The sequence below is a fragment of the Vidua macroura genome, chromosome 11, assembly GCF_024509145.1.
Source record: "Vidua macroura isolate BioBank_ID:100142 chromosome 11, ASM2450914v1, whole genome shotgun sequence".
NCBI classification, from domain to species: Eukaryota; Metazoa; Chordata; class Aves; order Passeriformes; family Viduidae; genus Vidua; species Vidua macroura.
This window is the reverse complement of record NC_071581.1, coordinates 16,326,573-16,345,312: the sequence shown is the minus strand read 5'-3', so window position 1 is coordinate 16,345,312 and position 18,740 is coordinate 16,326,573. Positions and strand designations below refer to the sequence as shown.

The following is an 18,740-nucleotide window of genomic DNA, read 5'->3' as shown; positions in this document are numbered from 1 at the left end:
GTTGTGCTTGCCTACAGCCAGAGTAAATTATTTCTGCTTGTGACTGCAAGTGCTTTAAGTGGTAGTCTGATGTAGTCTTTAAGATGATCTGTTAGGTACAAATTTGTGTTCTTCTGTCTTGGTAGTGTCCCACAGTGGATGAGAGGTTTGTAGTTGCTGGCTGATGCTCAGATGGGATTGATGTTGTTCTGGCACTGCTCTTGCAGTGTTCAGGCAATAGCTGTGAGAGCTGTTACATGATTGTGCCAAAAGATGAGAGACAAACTGGGGGAAACTGGTTTCCTGTTGATGCCTGACTGGTGAAACTTGGCCTCCTGTGTTACAGACTCTTCATTATGCAATAGCACTGAAAGGCTCCATTCAAGGTTGGACACTGTTCTTTGTGTAAACAAAGATCATCCCTGCCCTACAGCCTGAACTGCTTGGAAATGATAAGCCAATTCTAAATTAAAATATAGCTTTGATCATCTTAAAAGTGATAGGAGATAATTAGGGTCCACTCATACAGGCCTTTGCCTTCTCCATCACAGGATTTAATATAATTCAGCACAACTCTGCATGAGTTTTAGTGCATCTGATGGTGGGGCAAGACACATCACCCTGCCATTGAATAGTTGTGATGAGTGCTGTGTGTGTTCCAGGTGGGAAATGTCTTATTTCATCAGATGAGGGATTTTAACCTATTTTCTCTCCCTTGTGGCTGTTGCCATACTAGGAAGTTGATTTATTTTGCAGTTTTTATTCCTTTAAACTGTGTAAGAGCATTATAGGGTTTCTGTATGTTGTAGATACATGGGTTTGTGAGGTTTATTTCTTTGAGTTTTTTTTCATAACTCCTGAAAGCAGCCAGGTACAAAAGAATTTCTGTAAGTGTTCAGCTGTGGGAACTAGGAGAATTGTTATTTAATCCCCTCTTTGTCCCTTTCTGACAGAGCAGAATAGGGAATCAGCCTGTTTTGCAGGACTCTGGGTGTGTTAAGCCTTCTTTTGTGGACAATTGTAATTGATGTTTGTCAGCAGTGTGATGCAGCACACTATGTTGGCCTTGATGCAATTATCAGAATAGTTTTGAATCTATTGCTTTGAGTCAAATTAATGTTTGAGGGGGTCTGTCTCTCTCTCCCTTCAGACACAGGCGCCTGGCTTTGCTGAAGCAAGTGAGTATCAGAGAGAACTGCTGCACACTTTGCTGTGATGAGGTAGCAGACACAGAACTCAGGCCGTGTGGACACAGGTAAAACCTTAAAAAATACCAAGTCCAAAGAAATAGGAAAATGTGTGTGTGATGCTCAGCTTAGGTGAGGCCATATGCAGTCCCTGCTCATCTTGGTTGACTCCCCAGGATAAAGGAAATAACCTTCTTTCATTTTAAGGACGTGATGTGTAGAATTTAAACACAGTATTCCCACTATTCCAGTCATCCTAGACCTGAGCAGGTTGAACCCCTAATTGTGTGTGTGTTTGGGGAAGTACAAGGCTACATCTGTGTGCTGCCCTGGGCTACTGAGTCTTACTTCCCTGATGTCAAAGGCTTTACTGATTAGTACTTGATACTGATGCTGTGAAATCCAGATCATGTGAGGAGAGCAATTAATACTCATTAAATGTTCAACAAATGGATTGTCTCAAGTCACAAATTCCTCTAAAAGCTAAAAATGAGGCAGCAGTAGGAGTTAGACCATAATAGCACTTTCCTGCCTTTAAGCAGCCTACCAAGAAATGAATCCAGTTAAGTCCAATTCCTTAGTGTTTTAGAGCACTCAGGGAAGGAGTCTTGCCACGTGTCTAGATGCTGGAAAGTTAAAAAGAGATGTGCCTGGTGTGTGCCAACAAGAAGTGGAGAAGTTGCTGCAGGGCACTGGGCTGATCTCCAGACCAGAGTGAGTGCAAGGATTAATGAGCACAGGGAAGTGGGATCCTGAGCAGCTGCAGGTCTGGGAGATGCTGAGCAGCAGGAGCTCCTCTCGAAGCCTGTAAATGGATCCACAACACCTGACTTGCAGTGCCTAATCTCCACATTGAGGGACTTGACTGTGCCTCTGGCAGGCTGACTAAACTGCTTAATGCTTGTGTTGTTTTGTTGTTGTTGATTAGTTTTTCATACTGTAAAAGCAGGCTTTAACTGGTTTTTCTTCTCCTTCAGTGACCTGTGCATGGAGTGTGCCTTGCAATTGGAGACCTGCCCTTTGTGTCGACAGGAAATACAAACCCGAGTCAGACAGATCTCTCACATTTCATGACACATGTGGAGAAATACCACAGACTTGTTTTTAAAGAACTCCAACCAATACTGAAAGGGGAAAGCATCTCTAACCAATCTTTATGCACATAGAACCATAGCCATGGCCAGATTTCATGCTAACCTGTAATCTGTTTATCTTAAAACTGAAATCTTTAATAAGCTCTTCCCAGCTGCCAGCAATGGGAGCTGGTTTCAGCAGTCAGGAGCTATGGCTATGGGTTCCTCCAAGCAAGAGCAGAGGGAGTTGTCTCTTCTTCCCCTTTTCCTTCTCGCCTGTCGCAAGTGCTGAAAAAATTTGCACTGGAAGTACACATACAATGCATTCTAGAAAAGAAGAGAAAATAAGTATTTCCTAAAACAGGGCTGTGCTGTCTTGTGCTTGAAAGTCTCTATTTTTGGCAGAAGTCAGTACTAAAAAGAGAATGCCAATGTTTTCCTGTTTAGTGTAGCCTCCTGCTGGTCAGAGACTCTGTATTTTCCAATATTAAATTGTTCAAAGACTGAATCTGTACACAGACTGATTTGAAAAGACAGTGTGGAGACTGTAGAGAAACTCACAGGTTTTAATAACTTGGTGATTCCAAAGAATGTTCTGATTTGTTTTTAAATGTTAAAAGATCAGTGGTATTTTTAAGTACATAATGTTTCTGATACTTTTAACTTCGGTACCCACATTTTTTTGTGAGGTTATAATTTTCAGGAGGTATTCTTAACTAATTATAATGCTGGACTGGAATTAATTTGATATTCTGGGTATTTTTTAAGGTATCATCGAACATCTTTTTTAATCAGTGTTGTTTTTGGAAGTTAGCTCAATTTTTCCAAAGTGAATATATCTTAAAATATTAGAGGAGAGTTCTGGACCCATTTATTTAAAACAAGGTTATTTGGATAGCAATTTCAGTCTTATTCTTAACTCCTTAAAAATGCACCTTGCTTGCCACTTGTCAGTCCTGCTCTGAGCAGGTTTGGGCCACACTTTTTATTTGTGGTAGGGATCATACAGTGGGAATCTCTGCTCCACTTTAAATACACATTTGTGATGTTTGTATGTTAAGGATGTACTTCAGTAGGCAGCTCTTGACTTTTACTAGGTTTCTACAAGGAATCAGGGTTCACAGCTGGTGTCAGTGAAGTAGCACAAAAATAGGTGGGGTTCTGCTTATTTTGCACCAACTGAGGATATGACTCAGTCTCTTCCAAGTCTTGCACCGGTTGATTTTTTTAAAAATATCTGTCTGTATAGTAGAACTTTACCAATTCACACACAACTTACACCAAAACCATCCCACTTCTTGGCAGTGATTCAGCAGCAGAGGCTGTTGTAGTGAATTCTCATGGTGTGATGTAGCTTATTTTTAAAATCATTTATTATTTTTATTGTACTACAAGTACTAACGAAGCAGAGCTGAGGCTGCTTCTTCCTGCTGAGCACTCTGGCTTCCTACAGACCTCAGCAGGAGCTGAGAGCTCTGCACACAGGTCCCAGAACCCAGCTCTCTAGCAACTCCTTTCACCTTCTGCCTTTGCTAACTCAAGGGTGCTGAACTTCATCCAGAGATGTGTGAATTAGGAAAGTTCTGTCCATTATTTTCACGTTGACTTTTGTCCAAATGTAGACTGAATCCAGCAGCAGAGTGCTGGTTAGTGTTTTTGCTAAAATGTGGATTCTCTTCCACCTTGGATGCCTGGTCTGATTTAAGTCCCTCTGTGCCACAGGGATCTCATTTCCTTGCTGACTGTACTTTACAATGTTTTGCTGTATCCATGTTTTCAGTCAGGGCCGAGTCCCTTCCAGCTCCATGTTCAGTGAGCAAATGTGAGCGCCATCACTGCCACAAGGGTGTTAAAAATGTGGAATCACTTGAAATGAAGTTCTAAGCTCTTCCAAATGCAATGATGAGTTTTTATCCCTAAGGTACCAAGTTACAAATCATACTTTAGGGAAGAAGTGGGACAGAACCATTTTGAACTCTGCCTTAATAGAGTCTAGTAATTTCAGGGCTTTGGTTTCCCTGGCCAAGATTAACTGAGGTAAAATTTTCAGAAGTGCCTAGGACTCCCAATTTGTATCAACTGCTGTATGAGATTAAGGTCTTCAGGCCCAAGTCCACAATGGCTTCTAGGCATCTGCTGTCCCTTGGAATGCAGGTGACCGTAGAGCCTCGCTGCCTTTGTGGACATGGGGCTAAGTGCCTGTGTTCTTTATGAAAAAGATGTGAATGCTTTGGAAAATTTTGCCCCAGACCGTCTTCCATGCAGCTGGTGCTGGGCACAGGAAGCCAGTGGTGGCGGAGGAGAGAACTGTGTTGTAGAGAACTGTCCTGTTCATTTCACGAAGGGAAAGACTGTACACTTGGAGCGGCTTTCTGCCGCCATCCACGCCGGGGGCATTTCTGTCAAGCTGGATACTCCATGAGCAGAGCGGTGTCACCCTCGCTCCCTGCACCCCCATGGCTCTGGGGACAGGGACGGGAGGTCCCCTCACAGGGGGAAACGAGTTGTAGCAAAGTTGTCCATTCAACAATAAAAACATCCTGAAGGCTGGTTTGTTGTTCTTAAATTCCTTTTGGGCTGAGACGGAGGTGCGTCTATGCGCTCGGGTGGGACATTCGTGCCCAGGGTCCCAGGTCCCAGCGCTGGTCGCTGGGCTGCAGCAGCTGCGGGCTGTCCCCAGCCCTCGGAGCTGTGTTCCCTGACGGGAGGCCCGCTCTGCCGCTGCCACGAACAAGCAAATATCGCCGTCTCCTGCCTGCCTCAGGCCGGACCCGGCCCGCCGCAGGTCGCGCTCCCCGACCCGCCATGGCGGCGGCTCCGCCCCGCCGCGCTCTGATTGGGCGGCCGGGCCGGGGGCGGGCCCAGCGGGCCGGAGCCGCCCTGTGATTGGCCGCGGGCGGGGCGGAAGAGCGCGTTCCCCAGGAGACGGCGCGAGGGGAGGGGGCTGCGCGCCGGCCTGAGGGCGGTGGGTGCGGGACGCGGGGCCGCGGCCCGGGAGCGGCGGGATGGCGCTGCCGGGGCGCTTTGTGCAGAGAGGGAGGGTGATGGCCGCTCCCCTGAGTCCCTTTGAGGAGCGGGAGGGAGTGAGGCGGGCTGGGTGCCTGGGGAGGGACAGGGCTGGAGGGCTTTGTCCACCCCTCTCGCCGGGATTGAGGATGGGGAGGCGAGGGACGCGCTCAGCTCCTGCCGTGCTCGCGGTGATGCCCCGGCACTGCTCCGAGGGCCGGCGGTGGGTGAAGCCCAGCGGGAGCAGCGGGTTCCCATCGCCAGCGGCCCCGGCACGCTGTGTGCCCTGTGCCCGGGGTGCCGTGTGCCCGGGGAGCCCTGTGCCCGGGGTGCCCTGTGCCCGGGGTGCCGTGTGCCCGGGGAGCCCTGTGCCCGGGGTGCCGTGTGCCCGGGGTGCCCTGTCCCCGGGGAGCCCTGTGCCCGGGGTGCCCTGTGCCCGGGGTGCCCTGTCCCCGGGGTGCCCTGTCCCCGGGGAGCCCTGTGCCCGGGGTGCCCTGTGCCCGGGGTGCCGTGTGCCCGGGGAGCCCTGTGCCCGGGGTGCCCTGTCCCCGGGGTGCCGTGTGCCCGGGGTGCCGTGTGCCCGGCGTGCTGTGTGCCCTGTCCCCGGGAGCCCTGTGCCCCGTCCCTCACAGCCACGGGCCGAGTGTCCAGCCGGGACACAGCCCCTGGGATCGCTGTCCAAAGTCTGGCCTGCCAGCCTGGTCTGGGACACAGTGCCACCTTTATCTTACCTGGCTTTATTTCTATAATGGTCAGTCACAGATATTTCAGGAGAAAAGACGTAGAGGTGACCCAAAAGCCCATTATAGGGACTGGTTGCATTTTGAGCCTGTTCCCTCAATAGGCAGAGAAAGTTTCTAGATTATTTGGGTTATTACAGAAAAGCAGTAGTAATCATTTTGGAAGAACATGATGTTGGAATTCCTGTGTTTAAGAATTAAAATTTATTTCCTGATTTGCCCTTCAGGAAGTGTATGGCAGGTTAGCAACTGAATTTGTATTAACACTAAGTCATGTTATTCCTTAGCACTTTGGTCAAAAAGAAGAAATAACCACTAACAGCTGAAACATACAGATTGTGTCTTCCACTCTGGCTAGGCAGGAACAATGGAGACTTCTGATGGAGAAAGTTTGGATGTAGCCACGTGAGTATGCTGCATTCTCATGTGTCAGATTTCAATAAGCTAATTGCTAATTAAGATATCTTGATAGGAATATAATTACACTGTTTAGCAGATTCTGCCTCTTAGGAGAACAAAGGTGCAGAATGCAAAGCTGCAAGAGGGAATAACATCAGTACAGAGTTCAGGTGAAGTCAAACTAAATATCACTGTGGTCAGTGTAGCACTGGGTAGCTCTGCTGAGGGATCAGAGCAAGCCTTGTAAAGGCTGGAAATTGCTTTTTCTGGTGTTTGTTTTAAATTCAGAATTTCTCCTTTTCAAGAGTGTTTCTTGTCTTACGTCACTGATCCTGAGAGGAGACTCTTCCTCTTTTTCAGTGTTCTTCTAAAACTGAGCCTATCCACAGGTGACCTCAACCAAATTTCACACTGGCAGATGCTAAGATCCTGCTTCACCCCCCAAGTGTCTGCCATACTCTTCTCGAAAGAGTTGTGGCAGAAGGGGATGTGTGACTGCCTCTGTCATGTGTGGATTTAACTCTTTCAGCCTCAGACTCTCAACAACGGCCAGGGCTGCCTCAGCAGTGGAGTGTGCTGGCCCAAAGTGGGTATTATGAGATGACAGGGAATTAAACCACAGGGCTGGTGAACTTATGTCTCTGTAGGTGTGTGGATGCACGTGTGTTGTATAAAGAGATGAATCGGGTTCTTCTGGAACATGTAAATTCCGTTACTTGCACAGACAAACCAGGGTTTAAATTAACACTTTCTCAGTTGCTGTTAGGATAAGCTGTAGAACTAGCAGTAGCATTTATTTGGAGGGGGGGAAAGAGTGGAAGTCATCGCTAGCACAGTGAGCGCATGCCAAGGGAAGCGCTGAGCCCAGGTGAGCTGCCCGGGGGTGTCCCCGGGCCGGGCCAGCCCCGCTCCGGCCGCTGCCGCCCTCCCGCGGGCTGGCCCCGGCCCCGGCCCCGGCCGCAGCTTCGGCTCTGCTCCTCTCCCGGGAGCGGGAATGGTGTTGCTAGGATATCGCTCGCTGAGCAGACGCCTTTTTAAATCAAAGATCTCTTAATTTTTTTCTGATCAGAGTGAGCCTGATTATAGTTAAACTGTCGGCTAAACTACTGTTGGATTAATTTCACTGGAGTATTCTCTAATGGCAAAGTAACTTTAATGAGCTTTTCTAAACTTAGTCTGAAGAGCTCTCCTACTCTGTTTACTGATGAGAAAGAGACGTTCATTTGAATTTAAATGGTGCTTTCACTGATCGAAGCCAATTTTTTTTTCTTAAAGACAAATATCCCTGTTTCTTTGAGACTTCCTTCCCTCACGTGTGAGAAAAGTTTGTCTTTCATCCCTTGGAGGAAATACGAAGAGTTCATCTCCCACTAAAGATGAGCTGTGAATGCCGAAGATATCCTGTGTATTATTTCCTGTGTCTGAACAAGTTGCTCAATAATAGATCCAGACTCCTGATGCTGTCACCAAAGATTTCTTCCCTGGATTAATTCAGATCCATAATGGTGTTTAATATTAGCTCATGATAGAATAACTTTAGGAGATTATCCCATTTTTTGGGTCATATAAGGATGTTTCTTGCATAAGAAAAATATTTCAGTTTCTTCAGTTATGGGTTAGGTTTGGTTAGGGTTAGGTTATAAGGTATACTTGTGTATACATTCAGTTTAAGTTGTTCCACAAGACCAAATATTTAAAAATATTCTCTAGAGTGTCTGCAGTTCTCCAATCACCATGTGCAGGAAAGAGAAGGGAAACTGGTAGCAGCTGGGATTTGTGGGGTGGAAAAGGCTTAATTTGCTGTTCTAATTACACTCTTTACATTCTCTTGCAACAGAACTAGAATTACCTTGACAGTAATGCCAGTAAAATAACATTTATTCTTTCTTGCAATTAGGCACCTTACTGGGAGGAAATAGAGGCCTGATGAGAATCTCCATGGAGCAGTCTTCTCATCAGTGCCATGGATTGTTTTGTAGGTTGAACCTAGGAAGTTCTTCAGTTATCTTGTAATTACTGGGTTTATTTGTACTTAGGATTTTGTTAACACTTTTTAATTTCAACTTTAATTTCTGCTGTGGTCAAAATATATGTATATATATTCCTTTGCTTTCAGCTCCACCACTTCTGATGAGTTTGATGCAGTTGTTGGCTATCTGGAGGATATCATAATGGGTAAGCTCTGCAAGTAGGTACAGACAACAACAGGGCTGTTAAATGTGTTTTAGCTGCTCTTCTGTTAATTAGCCAACATACAGAACCCCTCCCTGCTTCATGGTGGCTTTCCTTCCTTTCCTACCTGGTAGTGTAGTAAAAATATACATAACATCCTTCTGTGTGCATGTGACTCTTGAAAATTATTCTCCACATCACTGCAGAACATTGTTTCATAGACAAACAGTAAAGATGTTTGTGCATCTCACAGAGAAATCAAAGCTTTCTGGGATTTTTATGGAAGAGACTGTGAGAGGCAGCTTTCCCTTCCCCAGCTCTGCCCAAACTTCTCCTGACACGTCTGTCAAGATGTTCTTAGAAGCTGCCATGGTTTGTCTGGGCAGTTTTTTGCAGTGCCCAGCTGCTGCTGCTGCTGCTGCTGTTGCTGCAGGGAGCCTTTTGCACTCTGATATAACGTGCCTGAGCTGCAGGCTGAGAGTTGGTTCTATTCCAGGACTGAAAGCTGCAAGAATGGGGAACCTTGTTTCTTTCTATCCAGCCCTAAAGCACAGAGATGCTCATAGAATCACAGAATGGTTTGGGTTGGAAGGGGCCTTAAAGATCACTCAACTCCCCTGCCATAGGTAGGGACATCTTCCACTAGAGCAAGTTGCTCACAATCCCATCCAGCCTGGCCACTTGGCAGTAAAAGATCCTCAATTCTCAGGAATGTGGTTTTAACTGAGCAGTCAGTGTGTGCAGGGAAGTTTTTTATAAGGTGCCAAGGCAGAATTCAGCCATCAGCTGCTTAATAGGAACAGCACATCATTTCTGTGGTCACATCCTTCCCAGAGAGATGCAGATTCTGGAGCCTCAGTTGCCTGGTGATGCAGTTGCATCTGAAGGAATGCTAGCTAAATTAATTTGGAACATTCCAGAGTTTGGAAGGCTGTGACTAGTGTCCTTTACCAGTGTTCATAAGTAAACTTTTTATTGATACCTGTTTTGTGGAAAACCAGGTATAAATAAATGGTAACCTACCATATTTATTTTTACTCTTATTTGCTTCCACAACTGGAAAAAAAATCTTTGGCAATTGAAAACTTAATTTGGGAATTTCACTAATATTTTAAAATTTAAAGAAAAAAACTTAGAGTTCTTGTAGGGAAGAGCTATTCACTTAATAAAAAATACAGATGTTTTGTTGACTTTAGAGCCAGAGCAAAAAGAAGTTGAGAATAAATAACTATTAATAAATGTAGAGCAGGAGGAGTGTTTTGGTAATATTTCACCATCAGCCTCTGTCCTCTCACAGCTGGGTCAGAAGTGGTGGTTTGGCAGCAGCTGTGGTGCTGATGTGATGAACTCTGCACGTGTGCAGGGCTCTGTGGTTACAGCGGGGAAGCAGAGGACCAGTGAATGTGGGGTTTGTGTTACAGAAAGAATGACTAAACTCCTGACTCTGTGCTGCATTTCTGTTATGGCCCAGATGATGATTTCCAGTTAATACAGAGGAATTTTTTGGAGAAGCACTACCAGGAGTTTGATGACTCAGAAGAAAACAAGCTCATCTATACAGACATTTTTAATGAATATGTAAGATACCTTTTCCTATTTTTCTTCTTTTTTTTTTTTTTAATATAGTTCTCCCTTTATAAAATACTGGGCTTACATGGAGCAGATCCCAACATGTTACTGTCTCCTTCAGAAGCACAGCCATGATCTGTGAGCAAGAAAAGTTTTTTTCTGAAGCTTTAGGTTCCTTTCTCATTGTTTCACACAAAATTTTCTAGAGATATGTTGGAAGTTGTGTAGCTCCCTTGAATAGAAATTTAACCAATTGCTGTAGTAAATAATGTGTTTAGCATGTGTGCAAACAAAGTTTCTTCTTCTCCAGCTGTATTATTTCTTGTATTGAATAATTCAATCACATTCTTCATGCAAAGCATAATCAAGAAACTAGACCAGTCTACTATTCAGTACCATTAAATGAGTTGGAAAAATATTTGTTACTTGATACAAAAGTCAGTGTTTGTTCTCCCCAAGATCCCCAGCAAAAAAGGTGCAGCTCTGTGCCTCAGGGCTGGTGTGAGAACAGAACCAGCAACACCCACCGAGGAGTCTGCAGTTGTGCCCAGTGAGGATCATGCAGAGTGTCAGGAAGGTGTCAGTGTAAGGATGCTGTTTGAAATCTGCTTCTGAAATCTGTTGTGATCTTACTGGGGTGGTCTGTCTGGGTTTTTTTTCAGATCTCTTTAGTAGAGAAATACATTGAAGAGAAGTTGCTTGATCGGATTCGTGGGTTTGATATGGTTGCTTTCACTGTGTCATTGCAGTAAGTCTCTGCTTTGCTTTTGGTTGAGGAGTGGCTTTTGTGCCTCTCAGTTCTTTTTGTCTAGATTAAAGCTTAGGTTTTTGGCTGTTCTACCTTTAGATAATGGTTCCACTTAACATAGAAGTGTTCATGCTGGCAGTGGCTGACCACTTTTCATGCTTTCGGCATGTCCTACTACTCTAAATTTCTGAATTGTCCTGCTGAAATATATTGGGTTTGGAGGGATAGGAAGAGAAATCAGAATGAGAACACTGGAGGATTTTCGTATTTCTTGTTGCTTTGAAGCCAGACCCTTAAAAGATTGTGTCTATTCTCTCCCAGGCACCTCAGTAGCCTGGTGGTGTTTCAGTCATGAGGTTGAATTCTTTTATTGCAGTTTTCATATGGAGCATCCAGAGAAGCTTTGTGTTCGGCTTTTGCATTGCATTTTAGCTTAACCAGCTTCCTGAAGAGCTTGTTTTTAAAAGATCACTGGTTTTCCCCTTGAATAAGAAAATCAAGTGTAATTGGGAACTGAGTATCTTAAAACATTTTAATTTGGTTAATTTTTAATGTTTCTTAAATAAACAGCTCAGGTTTGCAAGGACTGATATGATACTCATAGGTCTTGGATTTAGATAAATGTAATAATGTAGTTGGATTTGAAATACTGCATGGTAATATTTAGCTGCAGTTTTGCTATATGATAACCTGCAATAACATTCTTGTTTAAATACTGATATCATTCTACTTGTCCTTTTTGACCTTGTACCATTTTAAAAATAACAAAATTTTCTCACACAATTTTCTCATTCCCCAACTTCTTTTTCTCTGTAGACAGCGCAAAGATGAAATGCCAGGTGATATATTTGATCTGCTTCTCACATTTACAGACTTTCTGGCTTTCAAAGAAATGTTCTTGGAATACAGAGCTGTGAGTATATCACCTTGTTTATTTTCATTGGCACAGTAGCTGTTGATTTTTGTAGCTCCACCTGAGAGTACCAAAGGAAAAGTTACTACAGTAGGTCACAGTATTTAATCAAAGGCTGTAACAGAGTCAAAAGAAAAATTATTTCACTGAGTGGCTTTTTAAACTCAAACTGCACATTTAATGATTTCTAGAAAACATTAATAAAGCTGGCATGTGGAGCAGCTCTTCCTGCTTTTGTGAACTTCCTGCATTTGTGAATATTGTTTTCCAAATGACCGAAGGGAACACTTTTTCACAAGTCTCCATCCTTGGAGATATTCTAAAGTTGTCTGCACACAGTCCTGAGTGACCGTGCTTGAGCATGGGGTTTGGCCCAGATGACCTCCAGAGATCCCTTTCCACCTTGGCCATTCTGACTCTATTGTATCTTCTTTTATTTTTTATTCCTAGCCTATCAAAAATTCACTTTTTAAACTTCTTTAATTTGTTTTCTCCTCCTCTCTGTGCCAGCTGGAGAAATAAACAAAAGTACTAAGATTTTTGGATGAGGTTTTTCCTAGCAAAATAAAAATCAGTGCTCTCCAGTGTCGGTCCACTCCTGTTTGACAAGGAGCAAAGAGTCACAGTTGTGGTTATGCCTCTGCCTCTTCCCCATCCCTGTAAATTTTGTGGAAATGGGGACAGGCTGAAGAGAAAGAGTCAGTCTGTGTATCAGCATCAGGAGGAGTTTCTGGTGGGATTTGCAGACTGGGCTCTCTGAGAGGTAAACAACAGGAGCCAGATTTCAGTAGATCCCTGAGCCACCAGCAGAGCATTCCCAACCAGGGCTGAGCAAGGCTCTGCTCCGACATGGGCAGACCTGGCAGGGTGACAGCCCCCTTGGCCCAGGGATTCCTGCACAATCTTCCTGGGTTCACAAGAAGAATTCAATCACAGATGCTCAAGTAACATCTAATTTTATATTGGTTTGATGTAGCAGAAAATGTATTGCCTGTTTCATTTTTTGAAATGCTTATTCCAAACCATCGTGGAGTCACAGATTTATTTTTTTCCCCATGTTTCTAGGAAAAAGAAGGTCGAAGTCTGGATTTAAGCAGTGCATTAGTGGTGACTTCATTAAACCATTAAACAAGACATTCTGAAGGGAGTTCTGTTGTATTTTAAGCAAGGTCTATTCAAATTTCAGAGGTGAAAGGCAGCGATTCCCAGGAGAGGGCCGGGGCAGAGGGGCGGGGACTCGGCTCCACGCTGCCATGAGGGAGGTGGGTGCTCGGTGGGGCAGGGCCAGGACTCTGGGTCCCTCTCCAGGGGGTGAAATCAAAGCTTTCTGGAATTTTTATACCCTTGTACAAATGGATGGAAGAGACTGTGAGAGGCAGTCTGTCTTTCCCCATCTCTACCCAAACTTTTCCTGACGTCTGTCAAGATGTTCTTAGAAGCTGCCATGGTTTGTCTGGGCAGTTTTCTGCAGTGGCCAGCTGCTGCTGCTGCTGCTGCAGGGAGCCTTTTGCACTCTGATATAACGTGCCTGAGCTGTAGTTTGAGCTCCTTGTTCTTTGTCCTGTCTCTGCTGAACACAGAGAACAGTTTATTCCTTCTGTTCCTGCAGCACCATTGCTTAACTGGAAATCATCCAGTTCCAACCCCCCTTCCACTAGAGCAGGTTGCTCACAATCCCATCCAGCCTGGCCACCTGGCAGTGAAAGGTGCTCAGTTCTCAGGGATGTGGTTTAACTGAGCAGTCAGTGTGTGCAGGGAAGTTTTTTACAAGGTGCCAAGGCAGAATTCATGCTGATCAGCCATCAGCTGCTTAATAGGAACAGCACATCATTTCTGTGGTCACATCCTTCTCAGAGAGATGCAGATTCTGGAGCCTCAGTTGCCTGGTGATGCAGTTGAATCTGGAGAAATGCTAGCTAAATTAATTTGGAACATTCCAGAGTTTGGAAGGCTGAGACCTGTGTCCTTTATCAGTGTTTGTAAGTAAATTTTCTGTCTAGATTTTGAAATTCAATAGTGATGTCCCATGTTAATTTTTATTAATTTTATGGGTTTTGTTTTCTTACTGTTCCTGTTTTATATATACATGTGTCTATATATTCATAACTGTGGAAATTTGACCCTTGATTTACTCACTGACAGCCAAATAAAGGCAGATCTGTCATGGGCCAATGCCATGTGTCCAGTTCCTTTTCAGTTCTCACCTTCCATCAATGCAGTTCCATTTCCTGATCCTGCCTCTGCAGACAACCTGGTAAAACTTTTCACATGCAGGGCATGCAGTAAGATTTGCACTGTAGCTCACCATGCACCAGCTTTTGAACTCACTGACTCTACTTTTACCACCTTGTACAAGGAGGGTGTGAAGGGAAAAGCTGCTTTGCCTGGCTTGGCATCACTTCTCATTCTGACAAACACCCAGAAGGTGAATTTGTGGTCTGCAGCACAGGAGAGCAGTGTGGTTCTTCCCTCTCCTGAGGCATTGATCCTGCCTGTGTTCCCAGATCCTTTGCAGACTTGATTGTAATTTCTGAAAATGACCTGCAGCTAATGGGCAAAATTGACTTGCTGGTTAATTAGGTGAACTCAGGAGTGTGTGGTGCTGAGCCAGGAAGAGGGAGTGATCAAAGCCTTGGCACCTCGTTTATGTTCTTGTGGTCTTGGCTGCACACTCTGAGCGTGTGTGTGCATAAAGCAATGAGAGGTGAACCCTGTGGACTTGTTCCTTCCATAGCCCACATGGAGTGGGAAGGAGCAGCCACCTCTGCAGTGACATCTCTGCTGTCCCTGCCATGCTGTGCTGCCTTCTCACAAGACAACTTTTCTCATGACAGACTCCAGTGCTGGATTTAGGAATGTTTTTATTTAAAGCATGAAATTTATATTCAAATTGTTAGAAATCAATACAAGAGCAGTTATGACTGCTTCCCTTGCTTCACTTCTCATCTTGCAGCTCTGCCACTGTTTCTGCACGCCGTTAATTGCATTACTTACACTGTAGCTGTGAATGAGCAGAGAGGGGAACCTGGGCTTGGGTTAGTCAGTTTTAGTACTGGACTGTGCCAAACTGGCTGAGCCCCTTCAGTGGAGCTGCTCTGGTGAGGATCTAGATGAGCCCCGGGGATGAGCAGGAGCTGCAGCCCCAGCGAGTCCGTGTCCCCCGTGGCGATGCCCGTGGGGTCGTGCTGTGGGCACGTCAGCTGGAAGCATCATCAGAAACCACAGGGCAGCATCCACATGACCCAGCGCTGACCGCTGCTGCCAGCACGGGCTGGTCCCAAAACGAGCCCTGGTGGCACACGAGGCTCCAAGCCGCCAAGCCTGGCACAAGCTGGTGCAGGGTGGCCCGTGGCCGGGCTTTGCTGTCCACTCCTTACACGTGGTCGGTCACTTGGCTGGTGGCCGCGTTGCTGCCGAGCCCTTTCCAGGCGCGGAAGCTGAAGAAGGTGCTCACCCCGTAGGTGATCATCGTGACGCAGGCGAAGAACTGGAAGAGGAGCACATCCCACGGGTGACCAGGGTGGCTGCCCCAGCCCCCCGGCCCTCCCCTGCCCGCCGGTACTCACGGAGGCGGCGGCTCTGCGGTTGTAGTCCCACTGCCGCCAGGACGTCGGCTGCACGGCGGCCGCGCACGTCACGAAGGCGGTGATGTACAGCACGGTGGCCACAGCGTTGTAGATCATCAGCTGGGGAAACAAAGAGGAGCTCGTGAGTCTGGGCTCAGGCTTGTGCATGCTGGGGTGAGGCAGGAGCAAAAGGCTCAGGTTCACATTCCTCCCCGTTCCCCAGGAGAACACGTTTAATGCTCCCCAGGTTGTGCTGCGAGGTTTTTGGATGACACCACAACTGCAGCAGTTGGTGGCTGTAACTTTCTGGATTGACACATTTGTGGTTTGAGCATTTTCTAAGCAATTCAAGGTCAGAATGAACAGTGTCACTGTGCAGAGCGCAGGGGACTTGGTTCCATCAGCCCAGAAGAGACTGAAGCCTTCCCTGTCTTTCCAAGATGTTTCCCTCTTGGGATCCCCCCTCACTCCCTTTCAGCTACGCACCACGAGGGGCCAGGGGATCATGTAGAACTTCTGATGAAGTTGCAGGAGGTAAGTCACGAAGAAAAGGAGTGTTAGTATCCAGAAGAAGAGGGACACAAACATCACCCAGCCGTATGCCGCGTGGAGGTGATACGTTGTGGCGGCGATGAGAGACCACACCAGTAAACCGAGCACCTGTGGGGCGAAACGGGGAACCTGTTCAGGGGCTGGTTCCTGCAGGAGGAGCGCAGAACATCGCCCACAAGCCCAGGCACAGCAGCACCAACAGCGGTTGGGTTCCCCTCACTCCAGGAAAGCAGCGGCACACTCGGCGGGAGAAAGGCTCCTTGGAAAGCCGCTGTGCCCTGTGTAAGCCCGCACCGCCTATTGTCATGGAGGAAACACAACAGCCTTTGTCCTGCCCGCGTCCAACGCCCTGCTTGGTGCTCGGCTGCCCCGACAATGCCTCCTTGTCTGTCATATCCATTTCTAACACTCGTGATCACAAAATATGTGCTGGGGAGAGACATGCAGAGGGGGCTCCTGCAGGAGTGGGAGGTGGCACGCGTGAGCTGCCCCGCTCTGGCTGCTGCCGGGGGAAAGCAGGAGCCTGTTTAACAGCGTGGCCTGAGCAAGGGGCTGCCGAGGTGGGACCAGCTGCAGAGTTGAAAGGTCTTGGCTTCTGGTCTTGTTTCCATCTCTCTTTCCTGGCGCTCCTACAAGGCACCCCCAGCAGCATCCTGCCCAGCCCCTTCCCTGAGCGTTTGTCTATGTCACCAGCAGCTCAGCCATGCCCAGGGGCTGGAATCTGGAGCCAGGTCTGTGCCAGCTGTTTCACAGTGGCTGCTCAGGGCACATCCCACAACGCTGCCCCGAGGAGAGGGGACGAGTGAACGCGAGGGGCAGCGCCGTGGGCAGGTCACAAGTGGCCCGGTACGCAGCTGAACACCCACCCCCGTGCATTCGTGTGGCACCGCGGTCCCGGGGAGAGCAGCAGCGGGAGATTATTGCGGTTGCCTCCGATGCTGAAGCAACGAGCAGTGATGCTGCTGCTCGATTTGATGGCGCAAGGACCCTTGGGCTCCTATGAGAGCAGCCGCCAAAGCCTGGGAGGACAACCTGGAGAACTGAAAGTGTTCCAGGGAGCGTGGGAGCCTCACGAGCAACCCCAGCACAGCTCCCCTGGAGTCACTGGGCTTCACACACCCCCCGACCCATTGGCTGTGCCCTGCGGAGATGCCCGCGCATCAGCCCGTGCCTGGCACTGGGGACCACTGAGCGGAGTTACAGCCGGCAAGGGGTGTGAGGACAAGAATCCGACTTTCCCTCTGGCTTTACAGAGGGAAGGAGGAGGGAGGAGGCTGCACTGTCTTAGGGTTGGGGATTACCTAGGGTTAGACAGCGGAGATGGGGTCGGAGCGGCAGCCAAAGAAAGCCCGGGCTGTTTCCAGCTGAAGAAAAGCACCCAAGTGGGTGATGCCCTCCCCCCTCCGCCGCGCCCCCTGCCCGGTACTCACGGCCTGGGCTCCCATCAGCCCCCCGAGCGGCGAGAGCAAGAAGGAGCCGTCCAGGGCCGGGGGGGAGCCCGGGGAGGCGCTCCGGGCTCGCGCGGCGCCGGGCAGCCCCGCCATACCGCGCACCGGCCCCGGGACGGCCCCGGCTCGGCCCCTCCGCGGGCGGGGCGCGGGTGGCTCCGGGGCGGCCGGGCTGAGCCCCGAGGCTGCCCCCGCCCCGCCGCCCCCGGGCGTGCGGCGGAGCCTCCGCCCGGCGCTGCGCTGCGCTCCCGGTGTGTCGCCGTGTCCCCGTACAGGGGTACCGCCGACAAAGGGCGGCCCCACCGTGACAGCCCCCGCTCCCCGCATCCCGGCGATGCTCTGCCTGGAGCAGCTCGGGTCACCGCGAACCTTCTGTGCAGCCGCGTCCTGCTCGGTGCTCACCGGGCACATTTGGTGGCCTTCGGCGCATCGTAGTGCCTGATGTTGCTCCCTCTGCGGGGGCCGGGCGACACGCGTCTTCTTGATAAATCCTGGAATAATTTGGGTTGGAAGTGATCTTCAGGCACCTCGTTCCAACCTCCTGCCATGCAGGGACACATTCCACTAGACCAGGTTGCTCCAAGCCCTTGGACTTGCTCCAACCTGGCCTTGAACACTTCAGGGACGGGGCAGCCACAGCTTCTCTGGGCAATCTGCGTAGTGCCTCATCACCCTCCACTTCGGGAGATTTCTGTCAACCCGTATCTCGGGCTGGTCCGGGTCGCTCTGGGTGGCAGCAGGACCCTCTGGACTGTCAGCCACGCTCCCAGTTTGGTGTCTTGTGCCCAGCGCGCCCCCAGCCCCATCACGCAGGTCGTTAATGCAGACCGCGGCTCGGGACTGGGCCCGGCGTTGTGCCCGGACACGGCGGCTCGGCTGCGATCTGGGATGGGAGGCGGCTGCAAGAAGCTGGCTACCGGCAGGTCAGGATGGCCGAGCGGTCTAAGGCGCTGCGTTCAGGTCGCAGTCTCCCCTGGAGGCGTGGGTTCGAATCCCACTTCTGACAGCTACTTTTGCCCGCCCGGCGGGCGCTTTTAGTTGAGGAAGGGGAGCAGGAGCGTGAGTGAAAAAACAAATCCGACCGAAAGCGCGCAATTAAAAGCAATTGACTAATTAACTGCAGGCGAGCGCAACGCAAAAACATACGAGTTGTCAGAAGTGGGATTCGAACCCACGCCTCCAGGGGAGACTGCGACCTGAACGCAGCGCCTTAGACCGCTCGGCCATCCTGACACCGCTGGGCGGCCTTTGTGGTCGGTGCTACACTTGAGGGCGTTGTGGAAACGTTCCGTGCGCTCCGACACCCCGCGGGCTGTGATCCCTCCCTGCGGAGCTTTTTCCAAAGCCCGACACCCTCTGCGTGAAGAACGCTTTCCTAACATCCAGCC

The 18,740-nt window shown here is 48.6% G+C and overlaps 3 protein-coding genes and 2 non-coding genes across 8 annotated transcripts in view; 3 read left to right on the top strand and 2 right to left on the bottom strand.

The window, feature by feature from the left end:
- RSPRY1 (ring finger and SPRY domain containing 1) overlaps positions 1–4,789 on the top strand; it is a 35,809-nt gene extending 31,020 nt beyond the window's left edge. For both annotated transcript variants that reach the window (XM_053987438.1, XM_053987437.1), the window contains exons 15-16: positions 1,130–1,234; positions 2,144–4,789. In XM_053987438.1, the coding sequence (XP_053843413.1) occupies positions 1,130–1,234; positions 2,144–2,240 (202 nt within the window). In that variant the 3' untranslated portion in view covers positions 2,241–4,789. The remainder of the gene's footprint in view (positions 1–1,129; positions 1,235–2,143) is intronic.
- Positions 4,790–5,125: 336 nt separating this feature from the next.
- Positions 5,126–12,920, top strand: ARL2BP (ADP ribosylation factor like GTPase 2 binding protein). 3 transcript variants are annotated; one of them, XM_053987381.1, is made up of 8 exons: positions 5,126–5,204; positions 6,273–6,390; positions 8,282–8,393; positions 8,501–8,559; positions 10,028–10,134; positions 10,788–10,873; positions 11,690–11,786; positions 12,852–12,920. In XM_053987381.1, exons 3-8 carry the CDS (start codon positions 8,311–8,313, stop codon positions 12,912–12,914), a joined length of 495 nt encoding a protein of 164 aa, XP_053843356.1. In that variant the 5' UTR covers positions 5,126–5,204; positions 6,273–6,390; positions 8,282–8,310; the 3' UTR covers positions 12,915–12,920. The 3 variants fall into 3 exon arrangements, with proteins under 3 accessions (XP_053843356.1, XP_053843357.1, XP_053843358.1); XM_053987382.1 differs by lacking the exon at positions 8,282–8,393; XM_053987383.1 differs by lacking the exons at positions 10,788–10,873; positions 12,852–12,920 and adding an exon at positions 10,585–10,710 and having other exon boundaries at positions 11,690–11,787.
- A 1,710-nt stretch (positions 12,921–14,630) lies between these two features.
- Positions 14,631–17,486, bottom strand: PLLP (plasmolipin). Its single transcript, XM_053987464.1, has 4 exons — positions 17,335–17,486; positions 15,839–16,012; positions 15,353–15,472; positions 14,631–15,273 (listed from the first exon to the last, which is right to left on the bottom strand). The coding sequence occupies exons 1-4, from the start codon at positions 17,446–17,448 to the stop codon at positions 15,160–15,162; spliced, it is 522 nt and encodes a 173-aa protein (XP_053843439.1). The 5' UTR covers positions 17,449–17,486; the 3' UTR covers positions 14,631–15,159.
- A 789-nt stretch (positions 17,487–18,275) lies between these two features.
- On the top strand, positions 18,276–18,358 carry TRNAL-CAG (transfer RNA leucine (anticodon CAG)). Its single transcript has one exon. It is a non-coding gene; the product is annotated as a tRNA-Leu (tRNA).
- Positions 18,359–18,502: 144 nt separating this feature from the next.
- TRNAL-CAG (transfer RNA leucine (anticodon CAG)) lies at positions 18,503–18,585 on the bottom strand. Its single transcript has one exon. It is a non-coding gene; the product is annotated as a tRNA-Leu (tRNA).
- Positions 18,586–18,740: the final 155 nt, after the last annotated feature.